The sequence below is a fragment of the Arachis hypogaea genome, chromosome 15 (genome assembly GCF_003086295.3).
Source record: "Arachis hypogaea cultivar Tifrunner chromosome 15, arahy.Tifrunner.gnm2.J5K5, whole genome shotgun sequence".
NCBI lineage: Eukaryota > Viridiplantae > Streptophyta > Magnoliopsida > Fabales > Fabaceae > Arachis > Arachis hypogaea.
The window spans coordinates 132985921-133001461 of NC_092050.1; the positions used below are offsets into that span (position 1 = coordinate 132985921).

Here is a 15541-nt window from a genome sequence, read left to right on the forward strand (position 1 = left end):
TTCTCTCTCTTCTATGTTACATTTCTAAGTGCATCTCTCTGTCGCTGCTCTTATTAGACCTTAACACATAGGACGATTGGTCCTCTCTTTGTGATGGTTGAGACTTAAGAATTGTGATCTAGAAATGTGAGAAACGACCAACTTGTGTGTGCATGTTCAGTTGTTCACTAGATAACATATACAGCAATTAGAAAAGGACATAGAGAATTAATAATATAACTAGTAATATTATGAGTGCAAATAACAACAATAATTAATCATATTGATATTGGTGACTGATGAGTTCTTTAATAGTAGGACAACTATTTATTTATGAGCTTAATTTTGATGTACTGACAATACGACGAGTGACAATGTAACATAATTAGATGCAATGTAAAATTGCTTTATTCTGACCGTATAAGTAGAATTATTTAAAGGAGTTTAATACAATTGGAAGGGTGAAATGATGATCAATGGGGAATACGAAGGTATAGAGGGATGGGATTGGAAGTGTTTGGGGGAGAGTCCCAAACAGAGAAGGCACTAGAAGAGTTGAGCCACTTGACAGTGATTTCAGGGTAGTGACGGTCAATAACATCCTTAAGACTCTCTGTAGAGTTGACCCATTCCAAACCCTTCTTAGTGTATGTCTCTTCATTGAAGTTGCTTGTGAAGAACCTATCAGCTTCTAACCTTCTAGTTGCCATGAGGAGGAATATAATGAAAGCAGTTTCACTAATAGCAAAGCCTTTAATCTTCTTCTCTGCCATTAGGCCAACCAACAAATCAAGCTCTTCAACATCATCACCATAAACATCTTCTAGTACTTCAATTGCTTCCTTGTCATCCGTTAAATCTTCCCATTTCGAGATTGGTATCAACAATAATGCCCTCCTGAATTGGTTGTATCTTGCTACATTCCTCTCTCTTTCCCTATAAACTGCATCATCACATATTTTTTTTATTTTTATTTTTGGCATGTTAGAATAATAGAGGGTAAGGATTAGCTATCATACTTTCAAGAACAGGTAGGTCCACGTGATCTGGCCTTTCTGAGCCGTCCAAGTTTTGCGGTATGAGATCTCTGAGCCACATTGGATAGTTCCAAAGCTCAAGTGCTCCACAAGCTTGGTGCCCCATTGATACTATTTGACTTGTAATCCCTATCTTTGTTAAAGTCTTCTCTCCTTCTAGTCCAATCAAATTCTTCATAGGAATCCTATAATAGTACCAAACCGCAAAGGTAATTTTCTTAACTTTTTTTTAAGATTTGAAAAACATTTAGCAATCAATGTTGATATAACGACAGTATTACTAATAATAATAAGAAAAAGGTAAAAAGTTAATAATAATAATAATGTTCATACTCTTTGATTAACGGTGGAGATTTATTGGGGCCAGGAGTGACAGATATATCTCTGAGTTGAAGGTTATCAGGTAAGAGTGAGTGCATTCTATAAACACTGACAAATTCCTCAGTTAAAGAATATGGAACACCATGATTATTTGGTCTCTTCAATCCCACAAGTCCTCCTAGAATTGCTCCTCCAACATGTCCAAACGTGTCCTTAAATTTCTTTCCCAATAATCCATACCTTGAGCACACAATACTTTAAATTAATTCAATAATTAATCAAATATGCATGTACTGCTAATAAACAGTGTTAGTTAATTAGGCACATATAATTAAGAGGAGAGTGTTTAGAGATACCAATTAGCCCTCATGCCTGCAAGTAGAGTGTCAGTTTTAAGGAGCTCTACAGTCCAATCAATGGTGTGAATCTTTGCAATTACTGCTGACGTCACCAACCTTGCATGCCTATATATTTCTTCATCATCTAATTTTGGGTAGTTTTTCTGTTTTTAATTTGTGCATTCAACTTCAGATACATCAGACAAAATATTATATTACCCATAACTAGGGACAGATCTAAAAATATTATTATGGGGCTAATAACATATATAATATTAAAAAATTATGTAAAAAATTATATAATGTAAAATGTATTAAAAAAATATACCGATAGAAAATATATTTTAAAGTACAAAAAATATGTATATACTTTTTATTAAAGAAGTAGTCGATTCTTTGTATCAAAAAATTTATCGATAATAGAATCTGTATCAAATTTTTCAACAATTTTCTTTTCAATATAATTAAAAGACAATTAGCAAGAAATTCATCTTTCATTTTGTTTCTGAGTTATTTTTCACAATATTCATAGTTGAAAAAGATCTCTCAGTTATAGTAGTTGAAACAAGAGAATTAATACCAAATAAATCAAAAAAGATGCTCACAAGAAAAAAAAAATCCACTTTATTGGATTTGAAAAATTTTATTTAATTAAAAAATATTAGCAATAATAACTTTTCAGATTTTTTTTAATATTGTTAATTACTTTTTAGATATTAAAAATTATTAATATTTAGATTAGACTGAACTTTTATTTATATTAGATTAAATACTAAATAAATTTTTAAAAAATTAAATCGTACTTAATAACTTATTAATTACTATTAATCTTTTTTTAAAAAAGTTGGGAGCCGAGGCCTCCACTCGCCTTGTATGTCCGTCCCTTCCTGTAATTGATGATTTCTAACGGCAACTAACTGCTTCTAGTTATCTCTAACCAACTTAAAACTAACTTAACTAACTAGTTGATAAATATTACTGTACCAAAAAAGAACATTAATTATATGCACACACAAAAAATATAAATTAACTAATATGTTATTTAACTCAATTTTAATGTATATTTATATTTTATATTAGTAGTTGATTTGGTGGTTGATTTTTAATATATACCTAGTATATTAGACATAACATAGAGGCGAAATATATAAAACGTGATGGGTTGTAAAATTTAGGGTATGTTGGTTAATTACTACAGAATACATATACATACCTTGAGAGCATCACAGATAGAATTGTGTTCATGAACAAAAAGGGCCTGCAAAGTTGAGACACCAACCCAACTATTACGGACATCACCAGAGACTGCAATTCCATTTTCATTATGGAGAAGTTCACCTTCTTCAGATATCTTTATCTTCCCATCTTTGAATGTTCTCAATCTCTTCAAAACTTCTCCATTGCTTCCATATATCACACTTGCATCCCTTCAATTTATTGGTTTTAATAAATTATTAATTAATCAGGTCTTATAACAGATACTACTTATATGTTCGTGCTATATGCCTTTTTTTTTCAGATATAGGATTTGTTTGAGTGAATATTTTATAAAAAAATTTTAAAAATAAAAATAATTTTATGTTTAGATATTTTATGTAAAAATATTATTTTAGGGTAAACTATTAAAAATACATCTAAATTATTTTAGTGCTAATAAAAATGTTTTTAAATTTTATTATCGATAAAAAAATTTTTAAATTATTGAAAAATACAATAAAATATCAAATATTAAATATGTATTTTAAAAAATATTTTAGAGGATAAATTTTGATGTAATTTTTTACAAGTATGATTTTAATATATATATATATATATATATATATATATATATATAGTGATTTTTTTTATTAACAACCAATAATATTTTTAAAAAATAATAAAAAAAAATTTAGAGATCAAATTTTCATCTATTTTTTGTATATTTTCTAAATAGTTATTTAAATATTTTACCTTATAAAATTTTGGATCAAATATTTAAGCTGTTTGTCAAATACAATACTCATCATTTGCTACTTATAAAAAAATAATATTTTTTGGACATTTTTGTCCTATTTTTAAATAATTAATAACTATGTTTAGATACAATAACATAAAAATATGTTTTGTTAATTTATTATGTTAAAAATATCCTTTTTTAAATAAAAAAATTTAAAAAGAATATAAATTATAATTTCTAAAAAAATATTTTTATATTTTAGTATTTTTATCTTTATTATTAAAATTTTATCAAACACACTGACACCTAAAAAAGCTCTTATTAGAAAAAAAAGTATTCTTAGTGGCATATTTTGACCACAACAGATAAGTATTATTGTCATCATTTCTTTTATTTTACTAAATCAACCCTTTTGTATTAGGATTCTTGTTATTACACTATTAAAAATTAAAATTTAGTATCGGTGAAATGTTGGTTAAAAATAATAAATTTTATTGGTTATATAGTATTATAAATTATTGGTCAACAATAAATTTAATTGTTTTTTTGTTATGAATATATGCAGCTAATATAATAAAATTCCGTTTACATGCATGCGTGTATATGCGTCTGTCATACTATGTACGAACATATAGTGAAGCATATATAGATAGAGTCATAGAAATATTTCTTACCACCATGGTGTTCGAATGTTTTTAGCTCCGGTCTTGATTTCATAAAAGCCTGTTGGAATTTCCTTTGTTTTGTAGAACCTGAAAGACTTAAGTGGGCATTCATCTGCAACTTCTCTTGCCGCTGTCACTTCAATCTGCATTCCAATATTATTTATCAACTTACAACTCACGAAGAGTATATATATATATATATATATATATATATTTCTCTTTCTTATGAGATGTTAAAATGACACTCTCATTCCTTCTATTTTATAAATGTACATTCTCCTCTTTTCTAATTTTTAAAAAACCTCCTCTTTAATCTATTTTAAACTTTTTGTGTTAATTTTATCCATTTTTTAAAAAAAATAAATTATTTTTTAAAAAAATACCCATTAATAAAAAATTATTTTTTATCATTAAATTTTACTTACCAAAATATCTTTTAATAAATTATTCTTTTATTGATTAAATTGTATTTTTAAAAAATTTAATAATTATATAATTTTTTTCTAAAATATCCTTCAATAATTTTTTAATTATTAAATTATAATTTTACCAAAATTTTCATTAACAATTTTTTTATATTTTACTATTAATTTTTTTATATCTATATATATTATTTTAATATTAAATAAAAAATTTTAGTAAGATTATTTTTCAATATCAATATATATTAATTGTTATATATATTGACAGTGGTAAGATTTTTTATTTAATGTTAAAATAATATATATTGATATAAAAAAATTAATAATAAAATATAAAAATAATTGTTAACAAAAATTTTGGTAAAAACATAATTTAATAATTAAAAAATTATTGAAAAGTAGGTATCTTTAAAAAATAATTTAATTATTAATTTTTTAAAATCATTTTAATAAAAATATAATTTAATCAATAAAAATAATAATTTATTAAAAGGGTATTTTGGTAAGCAAAATTTAATGATAAAAAATAAAATTTTTACTAATGGATATTTTTTCAAAAAATAATTTATTTTTTCTTAAAAAATAAATAAAGTTAATATTAGTTAACACAAAAAATTTAAAATGGATTAAAGAGGAGATTTTTTAAAAGTTAAAAGGGAGGAAAATATACATTTCTAAAATAGAAGGGAGGAGAGTGTCATTTTAGCATCTTACAGGAGAGGGGAGTGGAATTTTCTCTATATATTAATAACAGTTCATGAAACAAATTTGACACATATTAAGGATGTTGAACTCCTAAATGAGTTAATAACATATATTTCAGATGCAGTATATTCAAAATATATCCAATTTATTAAATAGATTTTGGGTACACTAGCTCTCAAAATTAATGCATTTAAATTCTTTATATATCTCAGATATAAGTTTAATTTGGATAAATAGTTTAATTAAGCTTTTTTTTATAAAAAAAAGCTAAAACATTAACAGTAATTTATAAATAAATTATTTTGTTTTTAGTTTTTTAGTTTTAAAAGTATTTATTTTAAAACAAAAGTGATAAAAAAATTATTATGAAAAAAGTCATTTTTTTAAACTTCTTCATGAATATTTAAATAATTTTTTAAAAAGTTATAATTTAACTTTAAAATTTGTACTAAAGATTAATACTATAATTTTTCGTAAATTAAAAAAAATATATATTTTTGGATCTATCCAAAATGGACCATAATATATTCGTAATATATGCTTAATTATCTTCTACCTATTACATTTGAGATATTGTTCAGATTTTAAATCGGTATATATATTTCAAAAATTACATATAATGATAAATAAACAATTTATTTTATTTATAAATATAAAAAAAGTTTAACTGATGTGTGTTTTAAAAATATATGTTAAAAATTATTAATAAAAAATTATGCAAAATTTAATTTTTAATACAATTGTTATGTATTTACTAAAATAAAAAATTTAAATTTTTTTATTTATAATAACTTTAATTTGTACTCTTAGGATAAATATTAACTAAACTTATAATAAAAAATCCGATTGGTAGGTGGGGTGGGTGTTGATTTTTAATGGGGATTACATGTGGATGCATTTAACACTGCTGTTGGCATTAATTTTGATATGCATATATTTCATCAATTTTGCATTTTGTGTCTTTGTCTTATCCATTTAAATGTAATTAAACATATGATATGATAGACATTAATGTTATCTTTTGGAAAATATGGAAAGCTACTAGGAAGTTGGAGTATAAGTTATTGGCTCCTGAAGTTATTTCATCAAAATAGAAGCCAAGAGTGATGAAACAGAAAAACAAATGTGAATTCTGCACTCTGGTGTAAATAATTGAAAAATGATTTGTTAAGATTAAGGTACTTTGATTAAAAAAAATTAATTTTTTTATTAAATATACAATAAATACATTGAAAAAAATGTTTAAATTCTTAAATATAAACCTTCTAAACTGAGACTCTAATCCATATTCTTAATTAGCAAATTTTATTAAAAAAATATTCTCTTTTCGTATTAAGTACCTCTTTTTAGTTTTATATTTGTATTACATTAATTATTATTTTTAAATTTCAATAACTCATTAATTTATTATATTTATTATACTCTTTAAGTATTTTATTAAAAATTAATGAAATTATTACTGAAAATCATAACTATGAGGAAAAAAAAAGAAAATATGCTTTAAATAATAAAGGTTATTTTAGACTTATTTTTTTTCTCAAATTTGTATATTTAATTTTTATAAAATTTAATTATTCCCTTAATAATTGTATATAACTAAAAGAAAAAAATAAGAAAGAGAGTAATATACAAATTTTTGTATTTTATTTCTTTTCTTTATACATGACTTGAAATATAAAATTTAAATAAAGACTTGGCTGAAAATTTTAATTTAATATTTAATTTAAATTTGATGAGTTTAGATAAAATATACTGTTATTAACATGTATTTTAATAGTCTTATTATTATTATTATTATTATTATTATTATTAGTGAAAGTGTTAATTTTTCTTTTAATAATTACACAATAAATATATTGAAAATTCAAAGTTCAAACAGATTTGTAAGAATTTTTGTAATTAATAATTTTGTCCTCAAAATATATGTTAGCAAAACTCATGTTTTTAATCTAAACTTTTTCTTCACATATAATAATTTTAACTAATGTATTTAGCACAGTTATTAGCAAGATGCTTGAATAATCATATGAATTATCAATTATCATTTTTTTTTCTTGGTATTTGTTGTACCTGGTTGGTGTCCTCAAGATGATCGATCCAATCATGTATCATAAACTGAATCCAAGAAGCTGCAATCACATTGAATTGTTTGCCAGTGTCTTTATACGTTTTACGCGCCAGAAGTTTTGTTGCTACCACACTTGGATCCGGCTTCAGTAACTACTTGCAAATAACTCATCATTATTGAATGAAACATTTGAAGTTAATTAATTATGAACTTATGATTATCAATACTATAAATAAGTAGAAATTTACTTTTCATTCTTTTCTATTTTCAGCTTCCAATATATTTTGAATTAGACTTTGTTCGATAAAATTTTTTAAGAAGATACTTATACTTTTTAAAAGTACAATCCTTTTATTTTATATTTGATAAATAATAAAAAAAAATATGTATTTATATTTGTAGTTTTTAAAAGATACAAATACTTTTGAAAATATCTAAAATAAATTTGTTTAAAAATTAATTTGTGGTGATCAAAACTAAAACAAATATAATATAATCTTGTATATTAATTAATTTTTAAATTTAACTCTTAAATTTATATTTATTAAATATAGATATTATCATTTTTATAAGTTCTTTTTAAAAAATAAATAAAGCCTTAATTATGTCTCCGCTTTTCAATAATAAAAAGTATAACTTATAACAAAAATATAAAAGGATAAGCATGTTAAAAGTGAATTTGTTACTAGTTGAATAATAAAATTTTCACTAATAATATTTGAGAATTAAATATGTCAATTCTTTTTAAAGGTTGAAGGTCAAATTCATCCAATAATAATAGAGTTGTGCGAGATAAATTCGTCGTCTTGTCTCACAATTAGAGACTTCAAATAAAAATAAAAAATAATTCATAAAAAAGGATGATATTTTCTTGATGCGATAAGTCTCATGTATATCAAAGTGAAAATTTAGTCTTTGATCTAATTAAGAAGTTTTATTTTATTTTATGATGAGGACCTTGTTTTTCTGATCAACAGGAAGAACATTTCTACCAAAGAAAGAGCCTTGGCTTCCAGCAACTTCATTGAAGGGATCATTGTATTTTCCGTCAGAAGTTCTGAATGGAAAATCAGAAGGATTAAACCTAACACCCTTTGGTGTTGTTCCAACGTTGAAGAGGTTGTATTCTTCGTGAAGGTGCCTCCTAATCCCCAGATATAGTAACCCTAATAAAACCGGTAACCGGTGCCATTTGATCCCTAACTTGTCCATTGAGTGTATAATCTGTGTTAATCCATGAAAAAAAAATAATTAACCAAACATATTAGAGAACATAAATACACACACACACACACACACACATATATATAATACAGCATGGAATAATGACATGATCGATGATAATAATAATAATAATAATAATAATAATAATAATAATAATAATAATAATAATAATATGGGAGGTTTTTTTGTTACTATGAAGAGAAAAGAGTCAATGATTGTCATCTTAGCAATTGCTTTATGAAAGTCTTTATGAATGAATTGGTGTTGGAATCTTGTGGCTAGAACTTTAATTGGATCCATTACAATAGACCACATGCTTGAACAGTTGGACTAACTAGCTAACACTACTCAGCACTGCTAATAACTTTGATGAACCAATGAATATGTATCTGTGTATATCTCTCGGAAAGCTAATACGTCGTATTTATAATCGCAATTCGCAAGGGAAAGAAAATTTTTCTTCTTTTTTTTATCAACTGCTAGGGCCTTTTGGGAAAAGTCCACGTTTATCAAGTGATTTTCATTCTTAATTTAAAAAAAATGTTGGTGGTTATTATGTCATTATTTATACATATATTTTAAATTATTCTCTACATATAAGTCATTTAATCACATAAATACAACAAATCATTTATATTCATGCGCCTCCACTCGTTCTTCTTCTTTTTCTTCACTCCTTCTTCATCTTCATCTCCTTTTTTTTGTTTTTTTGTTTCGTTGTCATCATCACCAACACTATCTCCTCCTTTTCCTCTTTCTTTTCTCATTGAACTTTTTTCTCCCCTTCTTTTTATCATTATGATTATCATCGTTATAGTCATCGTCGTCTTCTTCTTATACGTATCATCGTTATCGTTATCGTCATTATTGTTAGGAAAAATATATGGTACCAACATATTATCTACCAACTTATTGCCAACAATAATTAATTATTATATTTTAAACACATATATAAAGAGGTACATTCAGAAAATACATCTATAAAGACACTTCTATTAAACACTGCCATAAAAAAAGATATTTTTATTAGACACATCGACAAAGACACTTCCATTAAACACAGTTATAAGTAAGAGTTGGTAGAAGTTGGCAGAAATGTTGTTGGTAACGTAGTGGGATTGTTATTGTTATCGTTATCGTGGAATTTTTGTCACATTGATAACATTGCCTGATCCAAATTTTTATCATAGAATTTTCTTACGTTTCTTCTTGTTTTACTCTCTTAACAAGAAAAAAAATCAAACAAAAAAGAAGAAACATATAATGCTACAAAATTACTTAGAAGATAATGAACATACATTCATTCAACTAAAAGAAAGAAAGAAATAAGAAAATAAAGAAAAAAAATATAGTATTAAAGAAAATATTTTTATCTATTTGCAGTAAATTTTGGTGTAAAACTAAGATATTTTTGTGTATTGTTAAGAAATTTCGGTATATTTGTACTGATAAGTTCTGCATAATTCAAAACTCTTCCTCTTCCTCCTCCTCATCTTTTGCTGTTTCTTTTTGTGTTTGACTAGGTAGACAATGACTTTTGTAAATAATATGAACAATGGGCTCTAGAATTGACCCAATAAAGTAAAAAAATATTCCACCCCCAAATTACCTCTAATCCTAAACCTTAACATTAGGATAAGCATCTACACACCTAGTGAATTAAACATCCAGTCATTATTAACTGTGCATGAGTAAATCGAATCAAAAGAAATAACCATCCAATTAAAAATAATGAACATAATTATCTGCATACCTATTAAATTGAACATCCGATATATTCATTGTTCACATTGTTTAGAATTTTCATTGTCTACTTATACTTTTTTTTCTTATTCATCTTTTCCTTTTTATTTTACTTTCTAAAGTTTCTTCTTATTTTACTCTTTTAACAAGAATAAAAATAAAAAAATCAAATAAAAAAGAAGAAATACATAATGCTATAAAATTACTTGAAAAAGAATGAACCTATATTCATTCAACTAAAAAAAGAAATAAGAAAAAAAAAAGAAGACGAAAAAATGCAGCATTAAAAGAAATATTTTTGTGTATTTGTAGCAAATTACGGTATAAATATTTATGTGTATAGTATTATTGTTAAGAATTTTCGGTGTATTTGTACTGATAAATTCTATATAATTTAAAATTCTTCATCTTCCTCCACCTCATCTTTTGCAATTTCTTCTTTTTTTTCATTATCATCATCTCCTTTTTTTTCTTATTCATCTTTTTCTTCTTGTTTTACCTTCTAAAGTTTTATTCTTATTTTACTCTCTTAACAAGAATAAAAACAAAAAAATCAAACAAAGAAGAAGAAAAAACACATAATGCTACAAAATTACTTGAAAGAGGATGAACCTACATTCATTCAACTGAAAGAAAGAAAAAAATAAGAAAATAAAAAAGAAAAAAAATTGCAGCATTGATGAAGAAAATATTTTTGTGTATTTACAGCAAATTTTGGTGTAAAACTAAGACATTTTTGTGTATTGTTAAAAAATTTCAGTATATTTGTACTGATAAGTTCTATATAATTTAAAACTCTCCATCTTTCTCCTCCTTCTCATCTTCTGATGCTTCTTCTTCTTTTTCTTTTCAACATCATCATCTCATTCTTTTTCTTATTCGTCTTTTTTTTGTTTTACTTTCTCAAGTTTCTTCTTGTTTTACTCTCTTAACAAGAAAAAAAGTAAAAAAATCAAACAAAAAGGAAGAAGTATATAATGCTACAAAATTATTTAGAAGAGGATGAATCTACATTCATTCAATTAAAAAAAGAAAGAAAGAAGAAAAAAATAAGAAGAAAAAATGCAATATTAAAAAAATATTTTTGTGTATTTGTAGCAAATAAATTACGGTGTCAAACTAAGATATTTATGTGTATTATTACGAATTTTTGATGTATTTATACTGATAAGAAGAAGAACATCAGCAATAAAAATAACGACGAAGAAGATGAAATACGCGAAGAAGGTGAAGAAAGAACGCGGAAAAAAAAGGAGAAAAAACACAAAAAAAAAAGTAGGAGGAAGAACGCAAGATACAAACGTTGGAGGAGGAACGACATGATTTTACACGCGTTATGTAAGTGGATTTTATTAGGTTATAGTTAACTTGTATGAACTTGTTTATCAAAAAATTTGTATGTATAACGAGGCAGGCATTGATATAAAAAAATTTGTTTATATAAAATTTTATTATTAAAAATATAAAAAAATGTAAACTTTCAATGTATTTGTTTTGAAAGAATACTAGAGGTAGGTCAATCAGAAAAATACTTTTAAATTTCTGACCATTGAAAAATATTTTTAAGTCGCTGACCTTCACAAAATTTGGACGGATCAGTCCCTCCATCCAAATGCCTCCGTCAGGCCCAATGAAAAATGCTTGTCACGCGTACGCGTGGGTCACGCGCTTATGCGTCACCTCGCAAACTTCCCTCTCACGCGTACGCGTGTATCATGCGTACGCGTAGCTTGGCAAACTTCCCTCCCACGTGTACGCGTCGTTATGAATTCAACAACTCTTCATTTCTTCATGAATTCTCCATTTTGCATGTTTTTTTTTCCACTTTTTTCAAGCCATTCTTTTGCCTTCAAAATTTTAAATCACTCAAACAAACAAGGCATCGAATGAGAGAAAAGTAAAAATGATATAGCCTCTACATGATTAAAGAAAGTTACAATAATGAAACTGCTCTCAAAGTTAAAAGTCACTGTTAGTAACATTTTTTGTCGGTTTTTTTCTTTTTCTTTTTTATTTTTTGCATCATCATAGCCTTGCATTGTACATCAAAATGTTAATTTAATATTCTTTTACATCGTACTCTTATTCCAGTATTCTCAATAATCTTATTCTTAATATTATTTTGGAATCCAACGTTTATGATTATATTATTACCTATGATTAATTTTTTATTTAATTTGTCTTTTTTAATAAGATCATAATTTATATTATAAAAAAATTACACTAAAATATAGTACACGAAAATTATAATTATAAAAGAGAGTACTTGGTCCGGCCATTATAAATCCAATATCATAAATCGGCTTTACCATTCATAACTCGGCATTATTCACATCATTACTCAGAAAATCAGCGTTACAGTTCGGCATTACAGTCATTAAATCGGCATTACAGTTACTAATCGACAATCAATTTCATTTATTGAAAAGTGATGTTACAAATCAGCTTAACGGACTGCTTCACAAATATGAAACGTCCAACATGACATTTACCCTTATTATTGCTCTTTAATACAGACAATAAAACAGGAACATAACCGATTTATACATTATCACCTATAAAAAGGTATGATCTTCTATTTTAAGGATACATTGAATTCTTAATACTAACTTAAGTTTCGGAGTGCCTTTGCAGGTACACTCCCCCCCTGTTTCTTGCTCAAACCTCTACGTGATTGGACACCCTCTTGGAGTAAAGCTCGGATTATAATAAGGCTTAAAGGTCGGCACCGAAACTTAAATAGCTCGGCGTCGACTCCCAGAGACCGAGCTCTCCCTCCAGGTATCCATACAAGAACAATTGGCGTCCACTGTGGGGCCGAAAATATAAACCTCTCTCTATATCATCGGCCTCGAGGTTCCCGTTTTGAAGTCATGGCTGAACAACCTCTACCCTCGCCATCCGAATTGCTCCGGATGGTGACCGAGTTGCGGCAAGTCGTGGCTGAGGAGAACCAAAGAATGGCAAATCAAATCGCTAACTTGAATAACACTCGAACCGAAAATAATGATCAACAAGAACGGACAGAAGAAGCCGAGCAGCAGTCAGGGCCAACACATGTCTCAGACACTGCTCGACAGGAAGAGGAGCATCCCGAACATAATGAGAACACTCAGAAAAACATCGAAAATGACGATCAAGAAAGCTCCCCTGGACCATTTACTCTGCCGACCACCCTAACTCCCTATGATGGGTTAGGTGATCCGAAGAAATACATCAAAAAGTTCACCTCCATAATGATAGTAAACGGTGCATCTGATAAAGTTTTATGTCGTTGTTTTCCATCTTATTTAGACGGTCCTGCACTTGATTGGTTTTATTCTTTGCCTGCAGGTTCCATTTCTCGATTCTGAGACATATCAAAGCCCTTTGAGGAGCACTTTGCTGGATCAGCCATCTACCTCCACGACTCCGATTACCTGAACACAATCAAGCAAGGCCAGCACGAAAGCCTCAAGGACTACATGACGTGCTTCACAAAGGTAGCCATAAGCATACCCGACCTCCACCCCGAGGTAGAACTACACGCCATAAAAAGTGGACTAAAACCAGGAAAGTTCCAGGAAACTATTGCTGTGGCCAAACCAAAAACTATGGCCAAATTTCGTGAAAAAGCTAAAGGACAGATTGACATCGAAGAGCTCCGACAAGCTCGGAAAATAGAAAAAGCCTCACTATAAAGACGACGACAAGCCACGGGACAGCAAGAAGAATTTCAAACCAATCCCACGATATGAGACCTACACCAAATTCAACACCAAGCGCGATGACATCATCAAGGAGATCTTGAATTCGAAGTTAATCAAGCCACCACGAAAAGCTGGCAATTACCCAGATTCAAAAGGCACTAACCGATCAAAATACTGCTCTTTCCACCAGAAGCACGGACACAATACTGACGACTGCGTCATCGCCAAAGACCTGCTGGAGCGATTAGCTCGGCAAAGTCATCTGGACAAATTCATCAGCGGCCACATTCAGCGGCGAGCACCTCCTCCAGGAGACCAAAGCTCGGCTACACAACATATCCGAGATAGAGACCGACCGAACAATCACCATCCTGAACTACCAACACGTACAATTAACTGTATTTCCGGAGGTTTTGCAGGTGGAGGAGCCACAAGTTCGGCAAGGAAAAGATCTTACCGAGCTATCCTTTCCATCAACGCCGATCAAAGTCAACAGCAGGCGCCGCCGACATCTCCACAGATAATATTCCATACAGCCGACCATGACAACAGCGTAGCAAACCTGGATGATCCCGTCATAATCTCCCTACAGCTCGGAGATCTCCTAGTTAAAAAGGTGTTGCTCGACCCAGGCAGCAGCGCCGACATTCTCTTTTACTCGACTTTCCAGAAAATGAAACTGAGCGATAACATCATCCGACCTTCCACTGGTGACTTGGTAGGATTCTCAGGTGAGCAAGTCCCAGTTATGGGCTCTGTGTGGTTACAAACCACACTCGGTAAGTTCCCTTCGTCAAAAACTTTAGACATTCAATACTTAGTTGTTAATTGCTTCAGTCCCTATAATATTATACTTGGCCGACCTTTCTTAAATAGGTTCGACGCTATAGTATCTACAATTCATCTTTGTGTTAAGTTCTCTTTGCAGGACAACACAATTGCAACCATTGACAGTGATGCCCGAGAGGTCAGGGAGTGCTACAACAATAGTCTTAAAAGACCTCACCGTCACATAAAAGCCCAGGTCCACAATATCGGCAACATGAACAACCAACACATGCTGGCCGACCTTGATCCTAGAGCAGGAACACTGGAAAGGCCGACTCCAACAGAAGACCTAGATAAAATCTACCTCACAGAAAACACGGATAAGTTCACATACGTCGGCTCAACATTATCTTCAGAAGAAAAATCCTCATTCCGAGCATTCTTACAACAAAATGCCGACCTGTTTGCTTGGACCCCAGCTGATATGCCAGGCATCGATCCATCCATCATATCACACAAGTTAGCATTAGATCCATCTATCCGACCTGTAGCACAGAAAAAGAGAAATCTCGGCCACGACCGAAAGCAAGCTTCCCTAGAAGAAACCAAAAAGCTCATCAATGCGGGCTTCATCCGAGAAATCAGA

General features: G+C 28.6%; 1 protein-coding gene across 1 annotated transcript; it reads right to left on the minus strand.

Moving 5' to 3' along the window:
- Nucleotides 1-241: 241 nt before the first annotated feature.
- Nucleotides 242-9228, minus strand: LOC112750754 (alpha-dioxygenase PIOX). Its single transcript, XM_025799589.3, has 9 exons — nucleotides 8888-9228; nucleotides 8429-8695; nucleotides 7474-7623; nucleotides 4286-4419; nucleotides 2889-3102; nucleotides 1694-1839; nucleotides 1350-1577; nucleotides 999-1201; nucleotides 242-922 (listed from the first exon to the last, which is right to left on the minus strand). The coding sequence occupies exons 1-9, from the start codon at nucleotides 9008-9010 to the stop codon at nucleotides 453-455; spliced, it is 1935 nt and encodes a 644-aa protein (XP_025655374.1). The 5' UTR covers nucleotides 9011-9228; the 3' UTR covers nucleotides 242-452.
- Nucleotides 9229-15541: the final 6313 nt, after the last annotated feature.

Bases quoted from the DNA above. Each gene is read 5' to 3' on its own strand.
- LOC112750754 (XM_025799589.3), bottom strand. From the start codon at position 9,010: ATGTGGTCTATTGTAATGGATCCAATTAAAGTTCTAGCCACAAGATTC. The intron at 7,624-8,428 runs GTCCTCATCATA...ATTTGCAAGTAG, and splicing joins CTGTTGATCAGAAAAACAAG to TTACTGAAGCCGGATCCAAG. The intron at 1,840-2,888 runs GTATGTATATGT...AATTAAAAACAG, and splicing joins CTATCTGTGATGCTCTCAAG to AAAAACTACCCAAAATTAGA.